We start from the raw sequence: 23,797 nt of genomic DNA, 5'->3' as shown, positions 1-23,797 counted from the left end.
TCATTAATGTGTTGAAACTTGCTTTGTGGTTTGGCTTTTGTGCTGCAGCTGGCTAGGAAGAGTAGGGGTAAACATTAGCTAAGTTTTTTTTTTGTAGTAAGTTACATACAGAACGCCTCCTTTCCAGAGAGAGAGAGAGAGAGAGAGAGACCTATATAAATTTCGTCAAAAGATCTCAAGCTGCATTCCTAAGGCTTCCATCTAGCCCCTCTCTTGTGGAAGTCTGTTAATCTCTCTCTCTATAGATATACATCATGGTATAGACCGAGTATTTAATAAAGCATTAATTGTGAAATAAATATTTTATCGTTTTGACTTTTTTACAAGATATACAATTTGATGATCATAATCCACAGATTTGATACAACTTGGCTGAACTAATTTCTCCATTTCATTCAGTACTTGTCCATTATCATGATAAATGCCTATCCATTTCCCCACCCAAGCAAGAGAGGTCGACATATAGGCTTTACATAGCATTTCAATGGCCAAGACACGCATTGTGTCATTATAGTGACTCATCAGTATTTTAAATGTAGGGTATGGATTGTAGTGGTAATGTTCAAAATAGCGAATTGGGTTTTGAGTCACGATAGACTTGATCAATGATTTACCAAATTTACCTTCATTTGTGTCTAAGGAGAGAAGTAAAGTACGATAATTCGCTTTCTTGACATTTCGAAGGTAGCAGCAGTGATAGATAATGTCCAGAACAACATAATAAGGGGAAACAGGTTGCTATTTACCTCAAGTCAGTCAACATGTATTTATGCCTAATGCACTTGCCTTTAAAACCACATAGAGATTCTCTATCAGTCCAACCAAGGATTTAGCAAGTTCTTCATATCGACCTGCTTTAATAGCACAGTCAATAGAGAGTTGAAATACTATAGACTCATGAATAACCAGCATACACATCTCTCATAGTTTACCTTGGATAGCAAATCCATAATTGCCTTCACTCCAATGAGAAGCATAGACACCTTCTCGAAGTTTACGTAATAGATCTACAATAGGGTCCCATTGTTTCTTGTCAAAGGCATCCTGAATGACAGAGACCTAATGAGATATTACTACTTGACAGGATTCTATCCATCACAAACCTTGGATAAGATCAACGACCATAATTCATGTTGTAATGCTACCGTTTTCAAGCTATTTTTATTATTATTATTATTTTTATTATTATTATTATTATTATTATTGTTTATTTGTCTTGTTCGCACCTTTGATTACTGTCATTGTTATCAGATCGACTGACAAGCGATAATTCTTGTACTTGGTTTAATTTCTTGTCTTCTGCTGCCCAATCACGCGTTGACTTCTTTAGGCCTTGTTTAGTATCTGTTCAGAATATGAGTTGCTGTGGATACACTGTATACCTACCTTGCTTTTTTTCTTTCTTATCCCATTTATGTACAGTATGTTTGAGATCAGTTGAACCTTTCTTTGATGTGAGTCAGTACAAACAATGACGTCTCATTTACCTATTTGCTCAGTGTATTCTCTGAAGCCTTCACTTCCTTTCTTTTTGTCATCCTTGTTATCGACATCCCAAATACGAATAGTGAGACCTTCAAGAGGTTGTTTGTTGTTTGACATGGTATGTACTTAAAAAGAAAAGAAAAAAAAATAATGAAGCGTGAATTGAAACTAACTTTTATGCCTTCTTCATTTAGAACAACCAAATGGGATCCTCTTTTGATTCTATCACAGGTAACAACATACGCGTATGCATACAGTTTATATCAACAAAAGATATGAATAGATTGCTGCACTTCAGTCACTTTGTTACATCTTGCTGAGTCTGATCATCACTATTGCACTCACACTGAATGGCACTGACCTATCACTCGACTTGATATTCAACGATAAGGAAATCAGAACAGACACAGGGTTTGGGTGGTCACTCATCTTTGTATGGATTGTGAATGCGTTTGTCAGTATACCTCTGTTGATGGTGATTGTTCAACGTGCAAAGCAAATCCTCGATTTTGTCCTTACGTTTCATTTCTTTCACTTGCTGATCTCATGGAAAACAAGCCATCATTTTCCTACAGGCACAGCATGGTGGGTACTTCAGGTAGTGAATATTGCTATCATGACACTGGGAGGTGAATGGGCTTGTATGCATCGAGAAATGAAGCCTATTTTGACTACAGGAGGTCAAAAGAAGAGCAAGACATCCATGAGCCATGATCCTGTAGCCTCCACAAGTCAGTCACTCGACACCATGTCGGAGGAGATGGGAAAAAGACTCAAGCGAAAAGTATCTGATGCTGAACAAAAAGAAGATGATGATACAGATACTCACGTCGATCATCAACAAGGCGCATTATTAGCTGCTGTAGGAAAAGCCAAAAAAGCCATCATATCCAACAACAGTCGACCTAAACGCCATGGAAAGCAGAAATATGACCAAATCCCCTTGGATGAACTAGACAATGATAATAGTAGTAGCATGATAAAATAAAAAATAAAATGTGGGATAGGACATGTTCAAAGTCAGCAAGGACATCGTTAAAAAAAAAAAGTTTTTCTTTTATTATTCTTTTTTTTTTTGACTATCAGTTATCGATGTCTGCTCAACAACCCAAAGACGATCAAGAAGCCAAGATCATTCAGCAAGAAGGTCTCAAGGCCCAACTTGCTCAGTCTGTAGAAGCTCAAGCCCTTAAGGTCCGTCAATTGAAGGCTGACAAGGCTGACAAGACAGAGATTGACAAGGAAGTAGAAGCCTTACTTAGTCTCAAGAAAGAATTGGCTCTTTTAGAAGGCGACAAGAAGGCTGACAGTGGTAAAAAATCTACTAAGCCTGCCAAGACTAGTTTTACTTTAAAGACGGCCAAGGTAAACAATACTCCCTCCCCCATGATGTTACTTAGATTTGAAACAGGGTACCAAAGATTACAATGACAAAGATATGGCTATTCGTGAAAAGGTCTTTAATACTATCACCAAAGTCTTCAAGAAACACGGTGCTGTCACTATTGATACACCTGTTTTTGAACTCAAGGTAACCTATACGTGTGTTTACAATATGAACTGATCAGAAATCAAACAGGAAATCCTTGCTGGTAAATACGGTGAAGACAGTAAATTGATTTATGATTTGGCCGACCAAGGTGGTGAAGAATGCTCTTTGCGTTATGATTTGACAGTTCCTTTTGCTCGTTTCTTGGCCATGAATGGTAAAGAATATCCCAACATTAAGCGTTATCAAATCGCCAAAGTATATCGCCGTGACCAACCTGCCATGACCAAGGGTCGTATGAGAGAATTTTACCAATGTGTAAGTGAGCTCTAGGATGTTCAGGACTGATGCATGCTTAGGATTTTGATATTGCTGGTACTTATGATGCCATGATCCCTGATTCTGAAATCCTTCGTATTCTATGTGAAGCCTTGACTGATCTAGATGTCGGTAAATTCACGGTCAAGATCAACCACCGTAAGATTTTAGATGGTATTTTTGAAGTCTGTGGTGTTCCTGAAGCCAACATTCGTCCTATTTCTTCTGCTGTTGATAAGCTTGATAAATTACCTTGGGCTGATGTCAAGAAAGAAATGGTGGAAGAAAAGGGTCTGGCTGTCGAATCTGCTGACAAGATTGGTGAATATGTCAAGCACAAAGGAGGTCGTGATCTTTTAGAGATGCTGAAGAAAGATACTGTCTTGATGGCCAATGCCAATGCTGCTGCTGGTCTCAAGGATATGGAAACCTTGTTTGATTATTTAGAAATCTTTGATGTAATGGATTTGATGTCCTTTGATCTCAGTTTAGCCAGAGGTTTAGATTATTATACGGGCATTATTTATGAAGCCGTGACAGAGAAATCTGCACCTCCTCGTAAGTACAAGTAGACAATTTCCCTCTTTACTCACCTTTCAATAGAACTTGCTGAGGGTGTGAAGCCTAAAAAGAAGGAAGGTACAGATGAACTAGATGAATCTACTGTTGGTGTGGGTTCGATTGCTGCTGGTGGTCGCTATGACAACCTGGTGGGTATGTTCTCTGGTAAGAACAAGAAGGGTGTTCCTAACCTTCAAATCCCTTGTGTGGGTGTCTCTATTGGTGTTGAGCGTGTGTTTTCTATTTTGATGTCTAAACAAAAATCAACCGAAATCAAGAGTAATGAGACTGAAGTCTATGTTATCTCTGTGGGTGATGGTCTCTTAAAGGAACGTATGGCTATTGCTAAACAACTCTGGGATGCTGGTGTCAAGGCTTCTTATATGTTCAAGAACAAACCTCGACTTGATAAGCAATTTGATGTTTGTGAAAAAGAAATGATCCCATTGGCTGTCATTATTGGTAAAGACGAATTAGAGCATGGCCAAGTGCGTATTAAGGACATGAGAGCCAAGGATGAAAGTCAAGGTGGTGGTATGACTATTGAACAGACTGATATGATTCAGGAAATTAAATCCAGACTTGAACTAATGAAATAAACGTCATACGCTCTCTAAAATTTTTTTTTTTTTATATCTATATATATATCTTTTTCTTTCGGTAATTTATATAATGGAGAATCATCCTTTAACTACAGAAGAACCATTATCACACCCTGAATTATTACGTGAAATTAATAAAGTGGATCCAAGGGATAAAGAAGTACCTCCTGCAGTCATTGTTCACTATGAAAATCCGAATCAAATTATACCTCCATTGACTCAACAAACCCTATTGGATCCAGTAAGTGTCATTGAACCAAGTCTTTACTAACTCAAACAAGGACAGGAATAATGATGATGATGATGAAATGATGGATGATGAATTGATGCGCATAACTGAATCTAACCGTCATATTCCGTTTCTTGAAGAGAACAAAGAAACAAGCTTGCATGGTTCAAAATCCTTGCGAAGTCAAAATGTCACATTTCGACGCCAGTTGCTTGTCTTTGCCGATCATCCCAGTGTCACAAAAAAACCCGACCGTATCATTGTCCTGAATCATTATGGTGCTGGACCCCAAGGTGTTTTGCCTCAAGAATTAAAGCCTACACGTCGTTCTCGATCTTATCTTGTTGCTTGTGATTTCAGTGAAGAAAGCTACCATGCTATTGAATGGACCATGGGAACCATGATGCGGGATGGGGATAAGCTGTATGTGGCTGCTGCTGTGAACCGAGAAGATAATCCAGAGGCAGTGAAGGAAGCAGGCTTGTCTTTATCAAAAGAAGTAAGATCATCAAAACAAGACGAACGGCTGAGTTTCTTTTTGATAGTTAAAAAAGGCATCTGATACTGTCACAGAAGAAGCTAAAAAAATTCTTAATCAAATGTTACTATTTGATATACAACTCATCACTTTTGCTATTTGTGGTAAAGTCAAGGAAGTCTTGTTTAAATTGGTAAGTGTACACCTAGTCTGAATGTTTTTAAAACTAATTGAATTCTCAGATTGAAGAACTCTCTTTGACTATGGTTGTCTGTGGTAGTCGTGGTAGAGGCACTGTAAAAGGGTATTTAATGGGATCCATTTCGACTTATCTTGTACATAAATCACCTGTCCCAGTGACTGTAATTCGACCTCAAAAGAAAAAGAAGGCACCTCAAAAGAAGACAGTGCGTGCTGCTCCTCTGAGTCAAAGTAAGTCGATAGTTTTATAATCATATCTAATGTCATTCTTTTTGAAGGTGTTGAAACAGGTCAATTAGCAGTAGATGAATTAAGCAAGACATCTCAAGCTAACTAATGCTATGTATATTTTTATTGTTATTGTTATTATTGAAAGATTTTGTTTTCATCATCATCTAAAGGGATATCATAATCATCATCATAAGGTGCTAATTGACCACTATTCGTAGATAATGTCATGTACTATGTATATAATTAAAACATTACTTTTATATATATATATATATCGACACTTACTTTGGCTTGGAAATCCCTATTTAAACCCTCTAATTTGTTCATATAAGCAATACGATCATTTAAACTAGACAAGTTAAAAATACGGTCTTCTAAGCTAATGTCGACTGTTTGTTGTTCTTCATCACTAAAATGAACCATTTTGACATGTTGGTCAGTCATAGAGATGGAAGCAGACACTTGTCTTTGATGAATCTATTACTCTATGTCAGTATCATCATCATATCACAATGATAACCAATTACCATTTCAATCAATATCAATTCTAGTTCTTCAGTAGACACATTCAGTTTGTTGGCCATATCATCCAATCCAACTGTCATATAGACTTTGGTCATTTCCTTAATCTTTTTACGACGTAAAGACTGAAAGCATTGCTTTACTAAGCCAATATGTTTATCCTAAGCCAATCAATAAGGAGTATCAATCACACATCACTTACAGATTCAAACATTGACGATGATTTTGAAGCCATATCATGAAACATATTGAGATCTGAATTCTCAAATGCTCTGACAAGGTTCAAGTAAGGTGCAGCGTGTGTCCTGCAGATCTTTTCAACAGACTGAGCTGTGTATTTAGCCAATGGTCTGACTTGACCTTCAAGGATCAAGGAAGACAGCACAAACTTTTTATAAGCAGCTATCTGAATAGCGCTGATTGTCTTTTGTGTAGGCGCAGAAATCACAATGGACAAAAAGTCTAATGCACGCTCAAAGTTCTTGTTGGCTATATACACAATAGATCCATAATAATAATATTCCAAAAAGCCTTGTATGTCTATATCATATCTCTATTTTAGAGTGAGTGATTGCATACTATAGCCATTGTTTACTTGCTTTAGGATCAATGATGTCAATGTCTTGATTCAATAGATCAAGTGGGAATCGATATGCTTTTGCTGTAATACATGCCTACAATAATGATCTTGTAAGGTTTTGGGATGAATAGCACCCTACCTTACCTGTAAAAAGGGAGCATGAAGCGATGTTAAGGCATGACGAGAACAAGTAAAACGATCAATAGCCACTTTAAAGCACTGAAGGGCAAGTAATGGCTATCACAAAAGCATGAATAACATCTTCACTAGGGATTGCCTTACTTTTTTCAAGACGTGTGTCAAGTGCAATAATGCTTTACCAACAAGGGTTACTGGAATAGATGAGAATCAAGATGAACATGCTTATCCTTACATTGTTTAGGTGCTTGTTGTATCTGTGTAGGATCAAATACTTGAATAAAATGGCTTAATAGTTCATACAAGTGAGCTCCATTATTCGCAGTTGCGTCTATACAACGTGCCGTTCTATTCAAGACTAAATAAACAAAGTCTAAACAAAATAGACGTACATGAAATACAAGTAAGCTAATGAGTGCGATACTGGGTTTAATACAGTCAGAGGATCAAGACCGTCAGACGTGTAAGCTAACAGTTGTTGTGTGGATAATGTGTTTAGGATGGCTGCATGAGCATGAGCTTGATCAGAAACAACAAGTGCAATCACTTCGTCAATAGAGTTGGGTTGTTCAATAGGCGTAGAAGAAGCTTCTGGTGTTGCTTCAGGTGAGTTGACCATCATTAAAAATAATCAAAAAAAAATAGAAAATGCGTGTATTTCTTTTTGAGTTACACCAGAGTACTTAAGCTTGTTGATATCTTTATTTTTTTATTGTGTAGCGTTAAATAGTTATCAGCTTAATGAATTGAGTACCCTTTCGTCCAAATCCATCGTCAAAATCACCGTGAATGTTAGTAAGCATTGTTTGCAGGTATCTAAAGCATTTATGTAGGTAGAAACAGGCTTTATGCTGTCGTTATATGTCTAGAAAAAGACAAAGATGTGTATGTATCGTGGACTTTTTTTTTTTTTTTTTTTTTTTTGCTGTCAAAGCATTTGTTTACCTGATGTCTTTTATGTGCCATTAAGTAGCTTATTTGAACAGAATATCTTGATAAAAATAAAAATAAAAGAGAGAGAATGTTTGCCCATAAAAGTCTCAAAGTATTGGAAGGTTTTATGATGCCTTAGAGCTGGTTCAAATGACTATATATTACCATACATTCGCAGCTCTCATGTAATTACTCGCTTTGTCTATAGCCGAGATACATTCAGCTCAAAATGTACAAGGCCATTTGCAATTACCTAGATAGGCAAGCTTGAACTTGCTCTTATACAACAATATCCCAAGTCATCGACTAGTAGCAAAGTGAGCTAATTTTATACATAAAAAAAAAAGAAGTAAAGGTCAACGGTTTTTAGGATTTACACACAAGTAATCAAATGAAGAGCATTATAGGATACATTTAGTAGACTGTAATCAGTGATGCAACCAACTTCAGTATGAGTCATCAGTAATGAGATGCATCTTTAATGGGATGAGTGAAAAAAAGAGATCGAAGCGCGAAAGAAAAGAAGATGAAAATAAAGACTATCGGTCAATAAAGCCTTTTTTGACTCTGTTGTATTAAACAAAAAAGAAACACTTTTTCAACTACTTTTCTTTAGAATACAGGTACTTCATTAAGGAATCAAAAAAAGTACATGCGCAACATTACAACTTGATTTGCTTTGTCTATTTATTGACTATCAGGTACACATAATAGATTGTTCTTTTTTCTTGTCATGTCGTTCATTATTTGTTAACTGACAAAAAAAAAAAGGCATCATATAATTTACTGTTAAGAATATATCTCTGAACCCACTTTATTACACAAATAAATGATAAAATACTCTACATAAGCCTATCTTTTTTTAAGGGAGTAAATACGTTTGTGTTGCTCTTTTTTGCTTATTGCTTTCATTTGAATATCAACTATCACAAAGACTTCTTCCAGATATATATCACCAATTCACTATTCCATTTTCAAGTCAAAGATGGCACAACTTGGCGTCTACAGACCTCAACATAGGATTTGATTTAAGATAGAACAATGTAATAAACTATTTTAGCACCTTATTGTCATTTTCATTATCACGTCAGAACGGATCAAGCATTGTTGATCACAATAGTTTATTCATCATGATAAGGCCTGAGTAACAAGAGTCACTGAGTCGGTTACCACCGATCTAAGTTGTCCCTTTGGATTAGAATCAATCTCTACAAGACATTTGTTGTAAGTTATGTCGAAAGCTGCCGCTATTATCATAGAAAGTGTCGAGTATTATAGTATTTTTTACTCACAAGTGTTTTGTACATAAACTGGTGCTATAATCAGGGCTTGTTTGCTATTCGATATAACAAAAAAGGGCTATTTTACTATCATTCACAGTGTACAATGAACTTTGAATGCAAATTCGAGGGTAATGCTCAAATTGACTCAACTTTTTCATCTTACTAAACTCGTTTTCTTTTCTTCAGAAGTACCTAGACATATCATTGCCTCATTTTGGTTGGATCAGATCTACATTGGGTCATTCCAAAAATTCTTATTTTTTTTTCATCTTCACAGACTTCCGTGGATCTCCCATGGGTAAAAAAAAAAAAAAAAAAAAGGGGGAGTGGCCAGGTGGCCATTTTACGCTGGTTAAAAAAAAATGTTGAACACGAATTTTTTTTTTTTGCACATGAAATTCAAAATCAGCGACTTCACTTTCTGAAATGACTGTAAGTTAGCTGTTGGTGATTCAACACTACGCAAAGCATTCTCTGGGTCGTGGTAAAGTCATGCAAGGACATTAGTTTACCCTACAAAGCAATCATAACTTCATTCCTTTTGGGATCAGATACACTTTTACCTTCTCATAGTTGATCCTGTTAGTATCAAAGCTTGTCTTTGAGAACCAAACAAAGTGCTCCTTCATGTGTCAAATGAAATACGTAATGAAAATCTATTGTCAATACCAAGTCTAGTACTTTTGCAAATAAGGAGCCTCAGAAAAAATCCAAGAAAATACATGAAAAGAATAATAATAATAATAATAATAAGAAAGAATACAAGCAAAATTGAAAATGAATAAAGAGAATGTGCAAAGATATAAAAAATAGTCCAAAAGATATGCGGCAACAAGAAGAAATGTTTTGGATTTGGTATACATATAATAAATTGGTTCTTTTCAGCCAGAAAATATGATTAGTTTCATGACAGCGTGCAAAGGACATCGTGCCGTTGGAATTGGATGTATTTCCTCTATAAAAGTCCTGGTTTAACCAATGATGAGATTGAGCTCATCAAAAGAATAGACACATACAAAGGATCGTATCATCGCATAAAGGTAGCATAATGTCTATTGATACACGCCTAAACACTCTACATGCTTAAAGATAATGTTCGTTAGCATACATGGTACCTTTGGAGTCAATTTGGACCAAAAAAATCCGACATGTCCAAAATGACCAAAATATACGTTTTGACCAAAGGATATTACTCATGAAAGTCGTTGGTTTGACAACCTTCAATCTTGTTTTTGATGCTATAAGACGGAAAGTAGAGCTATCAACAAGCTTAAATATTCAAAATGCGCACCAAAAGCTATAGTTTTTTGGTAAATGTGGTTGCTTTCTGATTGTGCTATGAAAACAATGAGATATAGGCCAAAGACCTTGTACGCATTTATGCCTATTTGATCAATATTCTGCTAACAACAGCTTAATGACTCCTACATCAATAGAACCAGAAAGCAAGGATTTACAGCTTTTGTCACTGCACCAAAGCTGAATAAGTGCGTCCTCATGTAGTTCTCAGCAAAACCTTAATTTTTGATGCGGCTGAACAAAATCGAATTGCTTTCATTTTTCTCTTGTTTCATTCTCTACTTCAAAATCGTTTGTGCGTGTGCAGGATATTCGGATGCTACTTATAATATACAAGATCAAAAAGATTACAGTCAAATGCGCTACGAAAACCCACACAGAAAATATGGAGACTAAAATATACTGAATATAATAATTTAATACCAAAGGGTTTAGATGGGGTTGTAAATTTTCAGGTACAGTTTAACCAACATCATCCTTCACCAGATTAGTACAAGCTTAATAGCTGTATTGTATGAGAAAGCATCTTTTGAATTTTATAAATCAAGCAGAGCAAGAGAATGATTATATTGTTACTTACATTAGGTAATGAGGAAGTAGAGAGAATAGAAGAGCAGCAGATATTAACCAACATGTGTCAAATACTTATACGTATATAAATACTCCCTTTAGAGTCATGTATCTCGGTAGACCAGCAATAACTAGCCAGGAGAAGGTTGATATGTCTGTATCGACAGACATAATGGGCTTTTAATAAATAACCTAAGCTTTTATTTTACACAGTTTATGACACTAATTTATTATAATTTGGAGAGCTTATTCAAGGATGGAAAGCATGCAATTCTTTTTGTATCAGAAGATGGTAAAGCATTTCTCAATACGACCATGGCACAATATCACAACATGGTTGACATAGAGAGTATATATTTCACTTACACTCGATATGAAAGAGAGCAAGGAAAGATTAATAAGTAATTCCCATCTTCGTATCTGCTTAAATCATCAGATCGTGACTATGTTCTTCGCGACTGTGGCTTTTTCGCGTATCTGTAATGGCCAACTCACTTGCTTTTAGTGTTACCATTATTTCACCACGCTCTCTTTCTCTCTTTCTCTTTCTCTTTCTCTTTATTTTTTGTCTTGTGTCTTATTTATTTCTCTCTCTCTTATTTCTAGGCTTATAATACGCATAAATCAAACTATTAAAGTGAGCTATTGACACGATATATAACCATGGAAAGAGACCCACCATCACCAGCAAGGTAAAAATACTCGAGAGAAATACAAAGAGGAGCTTTTTTTTTTCTTTGTTTTGTCTGTCTATTAACCTGTCTTTTATGATAGTAGTAATAATAATAATACAACTGAAGCTTATACAAACTCATACAGTGCTCCATCTGCACCACACGATGCTACAACTTCTTCTTCTTCTTCTCCTGCGATGACTACACCAACAGCAGAGAATAAAGCCTATTCAACAGCAAGTGTTCATCAAGAACAATCATTATCAGATCATCATTATAGTAATAATAACAATCAGCGTAGACTGTCTAATTCTCCCCCGCCTACTAATTTACCGCGGTTGCAGTCACCTGCTACTACGACTGCTTCACCTTCATATTCCAGACAAAAGACACCTGTTGCTGAATCCAACAATAATACCAATGGTTATCGACCTTTGAATGTGAAAGATGCCTTGACTTATTTGGACCAAGTCAAAGTCAAATTTTCAGAACAACCTGAAGTCTATAACCGCTTCTTGGATATTATGAAAGAATTCAAAAGCCAAGCGTAAGTAAAATTCAGCCATCGAATGTGATTTTAACACCGACGTAGTATTGATACGCCAGGCGTGATTGAAAGAGTCTCTACATTATTCAGAGGACATCCTGCATTAATTTCGGGATTCAACACATTTCTTCCTCCAGGCTATCGTATTGAATGTTCAACAGATGCTCATTTAAGAGATGTAATCAAAGTGACTACGCCTACAGGCACTACTAGTACAACAAATGGAGAGCCACTTGTGTTGCAGTCAGAAACAGTGGACAATCGTTATTATTCATCAGCTATGCCTGTTCATTATCGGAGTTCGCATGGACAACTTCCTTCCATCTCTGCTTATCATCCTCCTCCTCCTCCTTCATCTTCTTCTTCTCAGACTCGCCTACCTTCTCAGCAACATAGATCTCATTCACCTCCTGCGAACGACATGAATACTCGACGAGCACCTGTTGAATTTAATCATGCTATTAATTATGTCAACAAGATCAAAAACCGATTCTCTAATGATCCTGACACTTACAAACAGTTTTTAGAGATTCTACAGACATACCAAAAAGAACAGAAGCCAATTCAAGAAGTATATGCTCAAGTACAAATCTTGTTTAACGGCGCCAATGATCTTTTAGCTGAATTCAAGCAGTTCTTGCCTGACACATCTCAACAACAACAACCAGTGCCAGCAGAATATTATACACCTAAAGGCAAGTTGAAAAAGAAAGCCATGGCAGGACTGTCAAAGCAAAAGAGAGTCAAGACACACCACCCAACAAGCAGTAAAGGCGAACATATGATCACTTCTGATGTTAGATCAGGTCGACAACCGATTGTTTCCACAAGCCATTTAGAAGATGGGCCTATTATTTCACTTGTAGAAGTCGAATTCTTTGATCGCGTCAAGAGGCATATTGGCAACAAACAATCTTACTATTCATTTTTACGTATTCTAAACATGTTTAGTCAACAAGTGTTTGATGCTAATACACTGATTGATAAATGTGAGCCCTTTTTGGGAGGAAATAAGGAACTGTTTGAACATTTAAAGAAACTAGTAGGCTATGATGGACATGATCGTATTATTGAAAATGTACCTTTTATTCCAAAATTCGACCACGCAACATGTCCAGAACACGGCCCTAGTTATCGATCAGTGCCCAAGAATGTAGGTCTTGTTTGCTGCTTCCCTTTCTTATAATTAACCTGTTTTATAGTGGCAAAACCAAAGTTGTTCAGGCAGAGATGCTCTTTGTTGGGAAGTTTTGAACGACGAATATGTCTCACATCCTACATGGGCAAGTGAAGACAGTGGATTTATCGCATCAAAAAAGAATATTTATGAAGAAGCCTTACATCGTGTAGAAGAAGAAAGATATGACTATGACATGAACATTGAAGCCAATCTCAACACAATCACACTGCTTGAACCTATTGCTAAAAAGATTGCATCCATGTCCGAAGAAGAAAAGAGCAGCTTCAAGCTCTCTACTGGGTTAGGTGGGTCATCAAAGACAATTTATCAACGCATCATCAAAAAGATTTACGGCAAAGAACAAGGCATTGAAGTGATTGATATGCTACACAAGAATCCTGCTCAAACAGTGCCTGTGATTCTTAAGCGATTAAAGCAAAAAGACGAAGAATGGAGAAAATCACAGGTAAATGAAACATAGGCAGCTCAGCATTGACATCCGTAATTATCTTTTAGCGTGAATGGAACAAAGTCTGGCGAGAGATTGAAGTCAAGAACTATTACAAAGCACTTGATTATCAAGGGGTTATCTTTAAATCAAATGATAGAAAAGCAATGTCTGTCAAATACCTTGTGACTGAAATCGAATGTCTTCATCATGATCAGCCTGCAGACATGCATAGAATCCAGCCTCAATTTGCATTTGAATTCAAGAGCAAAAAGGTCTTTAAGGATGTTACGCGTGCCTTGTATAGTTACTTTGAGCGACAAACAACGTATGGTCATGATGATTGTGAAGTCATGAAAGCATTCATTGAAATGTTCTTGCCTGTCTTTTTTGATGTACCTAATGTGCTTCCCGAAACAGACCAACCATCACAGTCAGATATCACTTTAGAAGAAGATGAGGAAGATGTGGATGATGAAGATGCTATGGACGAAGACGAAGATGACGATAATGATACCCAAAATTCATACGACTCTTCCACAGAATCATCTCGCTCTACTCGAAGAGCATATTCTCGACGAGCCAATGGTAGAAGGTCACCTCGCCATAAGCCTACAGATGATGACCATCAACGGTTACTTAAAGATGTCCTGACAAAGACAATAAAGACACCTTTGGAAAAGACATCCAAGAAAGAACAGCTTTTGATAGAGGATGACGACGAAGAAGAAGACGAAGAAGAAGAAGGATCTGTAAAGCAACACAAGATTTACAATTTATTTGGCAATACTACTTTTTACTGCTTCTTCCGATTATTTCAGGTAAAGAAGAGAAAAACAGATGATGTTCAGCGAAACTTATTTCTTTATCTGTATAGACCTGTTATGATCGCTTATACAAGATGAAACAAATTGATCGAGACTATAGGCACAATGGTGAAAAGGTCAAATTGATGAACAAGGCAGCTTTAGAATTAAATATTACTAGTACTACATTTCATTGTAAGTATAAAATGACTGTCTATAGTCTTGCTTATGCTGTTTCTCTCTTTTTAGCTATTGAAATGGACTTTAGAGCAGGTTATTATAAAGCCCTCTTAAAGTTAGTTGATCGATTTTTGATGATGAAATTGATCAAAATGTGTTTGAAGAATGCACAAGGTATCTCTTTGGAAACAAGGCATATATTATGTTCACTATTGACAAGCTTATGCTATCAATCATGCGCCAGGTAATACGATTCATTGACTAGTCCTTATACTCATCACTTTATCATAGCTTCATCACATTGTGACAGATCCAAAAGCTCAAGAACTGCTATCTTTCTTTAAAAAGAACCATGAACATGAAAAGAACACACCTGCTTTAACACAGGCCTATCGACTTGAAGTGATTGAAGCTTTAGGCGATGATGACAACTTGTATAATTTAGCATTTGATACTTCAAGTAGAGTGTTATCCATTCAATTGTTGGAAAAAGAAGACGAGACATATGAACTGGGCGATTTTGACGGTTATACCAAGTATGTGACAGACTATACCGACTTGAATATTGAGACTGCTGGTGTGGATCATAAACGACTTCAACCACAATTCTTAAAGAGGTAAACAGCATAGAAATGCAACATTAAACTCATATCTTTTTCTTCTAGAAACTTGACTGCTTTTGAAAAGAACGATACTCGAGTACAATCTAGCTTGCAATACAAAATATGTCAAAATACCTATCATATGTTCTTTGTCATCAATACTGAAGACGCCTTTGTTCGTCTTGGTACGACAACGAATGATACTTTAGCAGTAGACAATCAGAGAACTAAAGCATTCAGACGATGGCTAGATAAAGGAAGCGATACAAGCGAACTAGACGAAAAGACACGACTGATTTTCCAGTAACATTTATGTAAATACTTAAAATGCATTTTGAAACATGCTGCTATTTAATATTCTGACAAACAAATAAACATTATGTGTCATGCTTTTTCGGTCTTTATCACAAGTCACTCTTGCTAAACCTACACGTTACTCGTATTTGCTTCATTCTTTTCGCTTTTCTTCTGTTCGCAACCATATGACAGTTCATACAGGAGAACGCTTGAAAGCACTTCGAGCTTTGTTCAATACTGAACAACAAAAAATAGACGCTTTGTAAGTCTATTTCTGCTTACATATTATTTATTTACGCGTATACCTTAGCCTTATTCCTTCTGAAGATGCTCACCAAGTAATAAAGAAAAAAAAACCTTGTCTATATATGTTGAATAACATTTATTTGTAGAGTGAATATGGTGCTGACTGCGATGCTAGACGCCACTGGATCTCTGGCTTCACTGGATCTGCTGGTTTCGCTGTTGTTTCGAACCATGAAGCTGCCTTGTTTACAGACGGTAGATACTTTTTACAAGCTACTGAACAACTTGACCAGAACTGGACATTGATGAAGCAAGGTCTTCCTGGAGTTCCTTCTTGGCAAGAATACATTGTTAACGTAAGTCAACATATGTTTGTATTTAGCTGATATCCTTCCATAGAGACTCCCTCCTGGATCACGCATTGGTTTAGATGCCACTCTGACTACTGTAGCTGATGCCTATGAACTCCAATCCAAACTAAGCACAGTTCACTCTGAACTTGTGCCTGTCAAAAAAAATCTAGTCGATATTGTATGGGGGAAAGATAGACCTTCACCTCCTCTTGATAAAGTCTTTGTTCATCCAGTTGAATTTGCAGGCAAGCACTTCTTTTTTTTTTATGTATAAAATATACTTACGCTTACTCAAGGTGAATCGCATCAGGACAAACTTCACAAATTACGCCAACACCTTAAAGAAAAGAATCAATATGGTGTGATTGTTTCTGCATTGGATGAAATTGCTTGGTTGTTTAATTTGCGTGGTTCTGATGTTGACTGTAATCCTGTCTTTTATGCTTATGCAGTTGTCACACAGAAAGAGACAACACTATACATTCATCCTGAAAAACTAACAGCAGAAGTACGTCAACATCTGGAAAACATTCAACTCAAGCCCTACGATGCTATTTTTGCAGACTTGGGTGAACTAAAAAATACACTGACTACAGTCAAGCAAAAAATGATCATTGATGGTAATACAAGCATGGCCATTGAAAATGCAGTAGGTGCTGAATTTGTCATGGACGAACGGTCTTGGATCAACGATGCCAAGGCTATTAAGAACGAAAGAGAATTAAAGGGTATGCGTGATTGCCATGTCCGTGACGGTGCTGCTCTTGTTCAATACTTTGCTTGGCTTGAAAAGAAATTGAGTGCAGGCCAAACATTAGATGAAGTTCAAGCTGCTGATCATTTGGAGAAGTTGCGTGCCTCGCAACAGAATTATGTGGGCCTTTCCTTCCCCACAATTTCATCGACAGGTCCTAATGGTGCCATTATTCATTATGAACCAGAGCGCGATCATTGTAAAGTAATTGATCCTAATCAGATCTATCTTTGCGATTCTGGTGCACAATACAAGGATGGTACAACAGATGTTACACGTACATTTCATTTTGGTACACCAACAGAATTTGAAAAGAAGTGCTTTACAGCTGTCTTGCAAGGTCATATTGCTCTAGATACTGCTGTCTTTCCTGCAGGCACAACAGGCTATTTATTAGATCCTTTTGCTAGAATGTATCTCTGGAAACAAGGGCTTGATTATCGTCATGGTACTGGACATGGTGTTGGTTCTTTTCTGAATGTCCATGAAGGCCCTCATGGTATTGGTGTAAGAGCCCCTTATAACAACACACCTTTAGCAGCTGGCATGACAGTAACAGACGGTAATGAAAATTGTTCTCCATCATGTTTCTCATCTCTTTTCCATAGAACCTGGTTATTATGAAGATGGCAAATTTGGTATTCGCATAGAGAACATTTTAATTGTTCGTAAAGCAAACACACCTCATAATTTTGGTGATCGTGGTTACCTTAGATTTGAACATGTTACTATGGTACCCATTGGCCTGAATTTGATAGATGAGGCCTTATTGTCTCCTACAGAGAAGAAGTGGATCAATGACTATCATGCTGAATGTTATGAAAAACTAAGCCCTCTTGTTGCTTCTGATTCTGATGCTATTGCCTGGCTTAAAAAAGAAACGCGTCCATTATAAAGTATGTCTCCTTTTTTTTATTGTGATCCAAAGAATTTAACACCCATACTATCTTCGTCTGTTCCTTTAAAAATCTGAGCAATTCCTCTTTTGACAAGAATGTTTAATGCTTTGCTTAAAATAGCCTTATCTAATTCAAAGAATTCTGTCCTTATGTGTCAATCCAATGTGGTTGTTATTCGTTTCTTACCTTGATCTTCTGCTAATTCACCATGCGTCAATTCATAGAATGTTACAATTTGATTATTTTGACCTGTTTGATTAATCTAGAGACAACAATGTCAATTCATCATCACATAATACAACATACCCAATCCCAGATTAAATTAGCCCAATCTTCAGGTGTATGCCAGTACAAAAGTGCTTCTGTCTTGCCACCCTTTGATCCTCCTTCCCATTCAGCTGTACCTAAACTATTAAGTTGATAACAATATTGTAGATATCTGCACATACCTTTCTGTGCCATTTCATCTATAATACTCTGTAGAGTTTCAAATGACAAATTTCGATTTATTTTTTTATTTTCAAATATAGCATATCCTCCCGGTGTTGTAGCTTGATGAACATCGAGTCGAAAGAGTCTGTTTTGTCGAGCATAAGCTAAAATAAAGGTTTCCCATTGAGCAACTTGACTTTTCCAAGTAGCATCTGTGATTTGACGTCTACTATAGGTTACTATATGTGTATTTAAAGCCTGTTTATATGGCTTACGTGAAAAAAGGTGGAAAGTCATATAAAGCTGGATATTGAAGTTGACTCATACTAGAAAAGAAACAGAGAAAAAAAAAAAAGAAAGAAAGGTACTGTTTGAAACTACGAATTTAGTAACACAGACATCTACACTGGTTATTGTTCAACATACGCTTTATTGAAAGAAAGAAATTCGTATGAAATATTAAATGTTAAAAGTTGAGCAATGAGATGCATGAAGAATATTCATATTGTTACTTAAAGGACTTTTTGGATTAGGATAATTTTATTGTTGAGTTCGACTGACAAAAAAATTGGGTTAATTTTTATTTCGGATCAGTAGTGTTTGCAACCAAGTAAATCAAGTCAAGTCTAAATGAAATCAAGTCGGTTTCAGACTTGAATTATTTGATGTGGACTTGCAAGTCGAAATTAAGTCTTGATTCTCATTTGCATAATGAGACTTTACGAATGAGAGGAGGCTCTCTTTTTCAATGACATGTACAATCAAGCTTCACTTCAATAAATTATTTGCATGAAAGTTATTAAATCTTTACCTTTTGAATGGTTCGGCACTGATCAATAAAAACCTGGGATTGCATTTCCACAATTTAAGCAAGGCGGTAATATATTTTTGTCTGTGCCATGTACAAGCGTAAGCTGCGAGTATATATTTAGTTGATCAAGCCAGCTAATAACAGAAGAAAGTAGTCGCCCGCCCCCCACTGCAACATGTTCGGAAAACTGGTCCGAACAATTGTAATTGTTTTTATACTAAATTTATGCAGTTCAATCAGTTCATTTGCTGTACCTGTGCCTTTTGATGGGAAAAGTAACGTGAAAATATCATTGGATGGAGAAAGTGCTCCGAAATCATGCAGACTTATCAAGTCAAAACAAGTCAAAACACGACCGACATGATTTAGACTTGACTTATCTCAGACCTGAGTAAACCTATTTGATTATGAAGCCTACAGATCAACATATAACAAGACATGAGTCAGAAAAGGGCAGATTCAGGTACAACCTCACATCATTTACCTTACGATTGATACAAGCAAAATAGAGCGAGAATATCCTACATATAGGCTGACCAAGTATATAAATATAGCCCCCGCTTATTTGAATAAGAAAGGAGGGTTTTACAGTGTACTTTTTGAACGTTTTTACACGTGCTTATAAGTCCGCTTATTTCTTCAGGGTTTTGTGTCTATGGCAGTTGTCCGATTTAAAAGACAGATGAAAGAGGGACATGAACCCTTTTTTTTTTTTAATAGAATAACGTAGACCTGATCTTGTGGATCCAATATGTTGTTTGACATGATCAACCCGAGCAGAAAGAATGACAAGTGTCTAAACGCGTCTATACAAAACTGTATCTAAATCAGCGGAAATTCTTAATAAGTAACTTTAATTTAGGATTGATTGGTGGAGGAAACAGGAAAACTTTTTTGCAAATTACAAATTGATACTTTAAAACTTTATCTCTCTTTCTTCTCTTTTGTAACTTTTTTCTTCTTTCTTTACTTTTCTCATATATATGTCTTGTTTACCTAATTTTCATTAATGAAAGAAAATATGGAACAAAATACAACCAATACTTGTTCAACTCCTGAACCTTCAAGAAGATATGTTCAGTGGAGAGACGAAGATGTCGGACTTTTGTTATCTGACTTGGAACAACCAGGCCATTATGGAAAATGGAAAGAAAACAAATCTGGTTATTCAAAAAGAGTAGCTGAACAAGTATTCAAAAATGTCATGTATCATGAAGCCATCAAGTTCAAAGTACGCTGGCTAGAATCTCGCTTTAACCGTTGGCACGAGCAATTAACTTCTCCTCATGTTGTGCAAGATGAAAATGCTGTAAATAATATTCGAGGTAATTTATATATTTATATACATGCACTAAAATTGATGCTCATAGAAAAAATGATCAAGGAATTTCCTTACTACGATCGTTGTAAGCCTATATTTAGTTCATTCACTGTAGATTTCCCTGCTGTACAACATCCTATTGCCCCTGCAGAGCATATGTATAAATCAGACTCGAATGAACTGTCTACTGTTCTGAAGCCTGAACCAATCCATATCACAGCCGAGACACCCGATATCACTTTCTCATACCAACAACAGACTGAACCATTTGGCAATAAGCGATTTTTAGATGCTACTGAATCTTTAGTTAACAAGAAGAAAAAATATTCCATCAAATCCGCTATAAACAGGTAAGAAAAGACACACAACAAATGATGACTGATACCTTGTATTAGTGATTTATCAGAAGAGCGAAGAATTAGAATGCTTGAAATGGAACTTGAACTTAAGAAAATGGACCATCATGAACGCATGCAAGAAATGAAGCTTGAACAATTAAGACTGGAAATTGAACTTCAAAAACTAAAACGCGATATACAACCATGTATTCAACATACCTCATCCATGACCAACACTGCTTCTGATTAGATTTTTTTTTTCAAAAAAAAAAAAAAAAAAAGAAAGAAAGGATATTTAAGCATGTTTATGACCCACTACGATACCTTTCATTAATTAAATGATTTAGCATGATTGTGTTACTGAACAATTATGTAAAAATAACACTCATTGTAATTCTTTGTACTATAAAATTCAATTTCTTTAGTGAGGTTAACACTTTACATGTGTAACCGGAAGATCATGCCAAATGCATTAGAAGAAAAGTTTTTTTTATGCCTCGGACTTGGAAGAGAAATGTTCGAGCCGAAATTATATTTGTACCGGACAAGTCTACGCTCTGCCCATACTGCGTTGCGGATTGAGAGTAAAACCATGATCAACTGAAATGGATTCCTCCTTCTCTATCAAGTAAAGCATTATTAGCCATGGTAAATACACCATCAATCAAAACCAGCCATCATCCATCCACCTATTAATCCATTCAATTAGCCTACTAGACTTCACCACAACAGAAAGAAGCGTGGACACGTTTCCGCCGGTCACGGTCGTATTGGTAACTATCGAGACATCTCTATATAAACACATGACTGATTGGCATCGTATATAGGTAAGCACAGAAAGCATCCTGGTGGTCGTGGTCTTGCTGGTGGTCAACACCACCACCGTATCAACATGGATAAGTACCATCCTGGTTACTTTGGTAAGGTCGGTATGCGTCACTTCCACTTGAAGAAGAACCCCAACTGGCGTCCTGTTGTCAACCTTGACAAGATCTGGACTCTTGCCGGTGAAGGTGTCCGTGAAAAGTACAAGAACACTGAAAAGGTTCCCGTCATTGATGCTCTTCAAAATGTAAGTTATATTCGCTTGATAGAATCGTTTCTAACTTTCTCTATAATAGGGCTATGCTAAGGTTCTCGCCAAGGGTACCATCTCTCAACCTGTCATTGTTCGTACTCGTTTCGTCTCCAGCCTCGCTGAAAAGAAGATTAAGGCCGCTGGTGGTGTTGTTGAACTTATTGCCTAAGTTGCACACTCACATTTTCAATAATAAAAAACTACATGCTTGACACCATTCTTTTTTTTTTTCTTTTAGATAGTATGATGATCTTTTTTTTTTTTATTTTATGCGATATCATTTTTAAGATATTATAAAAGCAAGAGAGAAACAGAAGCGATTGCTGGGTAACATGAATTATATTAAAAGATGCAATATATAATGTTTTCTGAAAAAAAGGAAAGTTTGGCGGGGGGAATAGTATTTGCATGAAAGAGGCACGCAATTTATTTAGAACTGGTGTACTTGGTAACAGCCTTGGTACCTTCAGAGACGGCGTGCTTGGCAAGTTCACCAGGGAGGATAAGACGAACAGCGGTTTGGATTTCACGAGAAGAAATGGTAGAACGCTTGTTGTAGGCAGCCAACTTGGAGGCTTCGGAGGCAATACGTTCAAAGATATCGTTGACGAAGGAGTTCAAGATAGACATGGCCTTGTTGGAGATACCAGTATCGGGGTGGACTTGCTTCAAGACCTTGTAGATGTAAGAGGAGTAGGTTTCACGACGAGAGACCTTCTTCTTCTTGCCATCAGCAGACTTGACTTTAGTGGGTGCCTTACCAGCAGCAGTTTCCTTGGGAGCCATCTTTGATTATAATTGTAAAAAAAGTGAAAAAGAGAAAAAGAATTTGCTGGGTTTTATATTTTATTTTTTTTCGTGTACAAAATTCCTCATTTGTTTTTTTTTGTTTTGGTGTTTTTACAAGTAAAAAGATGCTTTGTATCTGTCAAAACATCATAGTAAACCGCGAAAACAAACGCGTGAAGACACGTGGATACGCGTTGATCTATAAGTCTATCAATTAAAAAAAAGTTGTGATTTTTCTTGATATCGGTGGCTATGTACACGCAATACAAAAAAAACAGGTCCTTTTTTTTTCTTAAAAAAAAATTCACGTAAAATAGAAAAAAAATATATATATAATGAAAAAGTGACTTGTTTTATGTTGCAAAAAAATCGAATGGATTATATATAAACGAACTGGTTTTCTTTTCTTTTTTTCCCTTTTTTTTTTCTTGTTCGTCTTGCTTATTATTAAACATGTCTGGTGGTAAATCTGGTGGAAAGTCTGCTTCTGGCTCCAAGTCTCAAACTCGTTCAGCTAAGGCTGGTCTCCAATTCCCAGTTGGTCGTATCCACCGTCTCCTCCGTCGTGGTAACTATGCCCAACGTGTCGGTGCTGGTGCTCCCGTCTACCTCGCTGCTGTCCTCGAATACCTCGCTGCTGAAATCCTCGAATTGGCCGGTAACGCTGCCCGTGATAACAAGAAGTCTCGTATCATCCCTCGTCACCTTCAACTTGCCATCCGTAACGATGAAGAATTGAACAAGCTCCTTGGCCATGTCACCATTGCTCAAGGTGGTGTTCTTCCCAACATCCACGCCTCTTTGTTGCCCAGTAAGACCAAGAAGGCTGGTGCTTCTCAAGAAGAGTAAACTGTTTTCTAAATAACACTATATAAAAAGATATTACCCTGCAAACCTCTTTCGATTATTATCATTATTCACCCTTACCAGTGCTAATCATTTAATAGTGTTATTCTTTCTCTTAAGAGATGCAAACCTATTAAACTATCCCCATTCTTTTTTATTTATTTATAAACTCTTTTTGTACAAACATCGAATAATTTATCTGATTTTTTTTTTTAAAAAAATGTGTGTCTGCATAAATCAATCAATCTTAACAAAGCACTATTTGGCTTGACAATTG

At 36.5% G+C, this 23,797-nt stretch overlaps 13 protein-coding genes across 13 annotated transcripts; 9 read left to right on the top strand and 4 right to left on the bottom strand.

The window, feature by feature from the left end:
* Positions 1-82: 82 nt before the first annotated feature.
* Positions 83-1,653, bottom strand: B0P05DRAFT_17101 (uncharacterized protein). The gene is made up of 7 exons (XM_051573135.1): positions 1,488-1,653; positions 1,387-1,443; positions 1,227-1,344; positions 1,104-1,155; positions 933-1,059; positions 787-887; positions 83-738 (listed from the first exon to the last, which is right to left on the bottom strand). The coding sequence occupies exons 1-7, from the start codon at positions 1,600-1,602 to the stop codon at positions 304-306; spliced, it is 1,005 nt and encodes a 334-aa protein (XP_051437080.1). The 5' UTR covers positions 1,603-1,653; the 3' UTR covers positions 83-303.
* Positions 1,546-2,541, top strand: B0P05DRAFT_17130 (integral membrane protein S linking to the trans Golgi network-domain-containing protein). Its single transcript, XM_051573136.1, has 3 exons — positions 1,546-1,603; positions 1,680-1,716; positions 1,769-2,541. The coding sequence occupies exon 3, from the start codon at positions 1,958-1,960 to the stop codon at positions 2,471-2,473; it is 516 nt and encodes a 171-aa protein (XP_051437079.1). The 5' UTR covers positions 1,546-1,603; positions 1,680-1,716; positions 1,769-1,957; the 3' UTR covers positions 2,474-2,541.
* On the top strand, positions 2,523-3,085 carry B0P05DRAFT_533080 (uncharacterized protein). The gene is made up of 2 exons (XM_051577171.1): positions 2,523-3,016; positions 3,065-3,085. Exon 1 carries the CDS (start codon positions 2,578-2,580, stop codon positions 2,914-2,916), a length of 339 nt encoding a protein of 112 aa, XP_051437078.1. The 5' UTR covers positions 2,523-2,577; the 3' UTR covers positions 2,917-3,016; positions 3,065-3,085.
* On the top strand, positions 2,543-4,492 carry B0P05DRAFT_17131 (histidyl-tRNA synthetase). Its single transcript, XM_051573137.1, has 4 exons — positions 2,543-3,016; positions 3,065-3,292; positions 3,334-3,850; positions 3,896-4,492. The coding sequence occupies exons 1-4, from the start codon at positions 2,924-2,926 to the stop codon at positions 4,450-4,452; spliced, it is 1,395 nt and encodes a 464-aa protein (XP_051437077.1). The 5' UTR covers positions 2,543-2,923; the 3' UTR covers positions 4,453-4,492.
* Positions 4,493-4,525: 33 nt separating this feature from the next.
* Positions 4,526-5,700, top strand: B0P05DRAFT_578148 (uncharacterized protein; the record flags this gene model as incomplete). The annotated part of the gene is made up of 5 exons (XM_051581836.1): positions 4,526-4,696; positions 4,737-5,183; positions 5,230-5,355; positions 5,405-5,594; positions 5,642-5,700. 5 exons carry the CDS (start codon positions 4,526-4,528, stop codon positions 5,698-5,700), a joined length of 993 nt encoding a protein of 330 aa, XP_051437076.1.
* Positions 5,701-5,729: 29 nt separating this feature from the next.
* Positions 5,730-7,453, bottom strand: B0P05DRAFT_585178 (uncharacterized protein; the record flags this gene model as incomplete). The annotated part of the gene is made up of 9 exons (XM_051582415.1): positions 5,730-5,825; positions 5,880-6,071; positions 6,122-6,277; positions 6,319-6,656; positions 6,712-6,790; positions 6,841-6,933; positions 6,979-7,028; positions 7,070-7,182; positions 7,227-7,453. The coding sequence occupies 9 exons, from the start codon at positions 7,451-7,453 to the stop codon at positions 5,730-5,732; spliced, it is 1,344 nt and encodes a 447-aa protein (XP_051437075.1).
* A 3,972-nt stretch (positions 7,454-11,425) lies between these two features.
* Positions 11,426-17,904, top strand: B0P05DRAFT_595155 (uncharacterized protein; the record flags this gene model as incomplete). Its single annotated transcript, XM_051583102.1, has 16 exons — positions 11,426-11,611; positions 11,694-12,140; positions 12,186-13,293; positions 13,343-13,786; positions 13,837-14,589; positions 14,646-14,769; positions 14,824-14,869; positions 14,929-14,998; positions 15,046-15,371; positions 15,420-15,541; positions 15,846-15,915; positions 15,964-15,991; positions 16,046-16,255; positions 16,299-16,497; positions 16,549-17,568; positions 17,615-17,904. The coding sequence occupies exons 1-16, from the start codon at positions 11,583-11,585 to the stop codon at positions 17,899-17,901; spliced, it is 5,283 nt and encodes a 1,760-aa protein (XP_051437074.1). The 5' UTR covers positions 11,426-11,582.
* On the bottom strand, positions 17,905-18,689 carry B0P05DRAFT_533064 (ESCRT-II complex subunit-domain-containing protein). The gene is made up of 5 exons (XM_051577170.1): positions 18,613-18,689; positions 18,355-18,563; positions 18,212-18,309; positions 18,092-18,167; positions 17,905-18,046 (listed from the first exon to the last, which is right to left on the bottom strand). The coding sequence occupies exons 1-5, from the start codon at positions 18,660-18,662 to the stop codon at positions 17,919-17,921; spliced, it is 561 nt and encodes a 186-aa protein (XP_051437073.1). The 5' UTR covers positions 18,663-18,689; the 3' UTR covers positions 17,905-17,918.
* Positions 18,690-19,312: 623 nt separating this feature from the next.
* Positions 19,313-19,671, top strand: B0P05DRAFT_533059 (uncharacterized protein). The gene is made up of 2 exons (XM_051577169.1): positions 19,313-19,562; positions 19,633-19,671. Exon 1 carries the CDS (start codon positions 19,324-19,326, stop codon positions 19,510-19,512), a length of 189 nt encoding a protein of 62 aa, XP_051437072.1. The 5' UTR covers positions 19,313-19,323; the 3' UTR covers positions 19,513-19,562; positions 19,633-19,671.
* A 366-nt stretch (positions 19,672-20,037) lies between these two features.
* B0P05DRAFT_635637 (uncharacterized protein) lies at positions 20,038-21,249 on the top strand. Its single transcript, XM_051583599.1, has 3 exons — positions 20,038-20,473; positions 20,519-20,819; positions 20,865-21,249. Exons 1-3 carry the CDS (start codon positions 20,158-20,160, stop codon positions 21,055-21,057), a joined length of 810 nt encoding a protein of 269 aa, XP_051437071.1. The 5' UTR covers positions 20,038-20,157; the 3' UTR covers positions 21,058-21,249.
* Positions 21,250-21,636: 387 nt separating this feature from the next.
* On the top strand, positions 21,637-22,149 carry B0P05DRAFT_533050 (60S ribosomal protein L28-B). Its single transcript, XM_051577168.1, has 3 exons — positions 21,637-21,879; positions 21,929-22,054; positions 22,132-22,149. The coding sequence occupies exons 1-2, from the start codon at positions 21,700-21,702 to the stop codon at positions 22,052-22,054; spliced, it is 306 nt and encodes a 101-aa protein (XP_051437070.1). The 5' UTR covers positions 21,637-21,699; the 3' UTR covers positions 22,132-22,149.
* A 162-nt stretch (positions 22,150-22,311) lies between these two features.
* On the bottom strand, positions 22,312-22,671 carry B0P05DRAFT_465797 (histone H2B; the record flags this gene model as incomplete). Its single annotated transcript, XM_051574289.1, has 1 exon — positions 22,312-22,671. One exon carries the CDS (start codon positions 22,669-22,671, stop codon positions 22,312-22,314), a length of 360 nt encoding a protein of 119 aa, XP_051437069.1.
* A 451-nt stretch (positions 22,672-23,122) lies between these two features.
* B0P05DRAFT_533048 (histone H2A) lies at positions 23,123-23,771 on the top strand. Its single transcript, XM_051577167.1, has one exon. The coding sequence runs from the start codon at positions 23,128-23,130 to the stop codon at positions 23,521-23,523; it is 396 nt and encodes a 131-aa protein (XP_051437068.1). The 5' UTR covers positions 23,123-23,127; the 3' UTR covers positions 23,524-23,771.
* The last annotated feature ends 26 nt before the right edge of the window (positions 23,772-23,797 follow it).

The sequence above is a fragment of the Gilbertella persicaria genome (genome assembly GCF_025201335.1).
Source record: "Gilbertella persicaria strain CBS 190.32 chromosome Unknown B0P05scaffold_10, whole genome shotgun sequence".
Lineage (NCBI taxonomy): Eukaryota > Fungi > Mucoromycota > Mucoromycetes > Mucorales > Choanephoraceae > Gilbertella > Gilbertella persicaria.
This window is presented reverse-complemented; position numbering and strand designations above follow the sequence as displayed.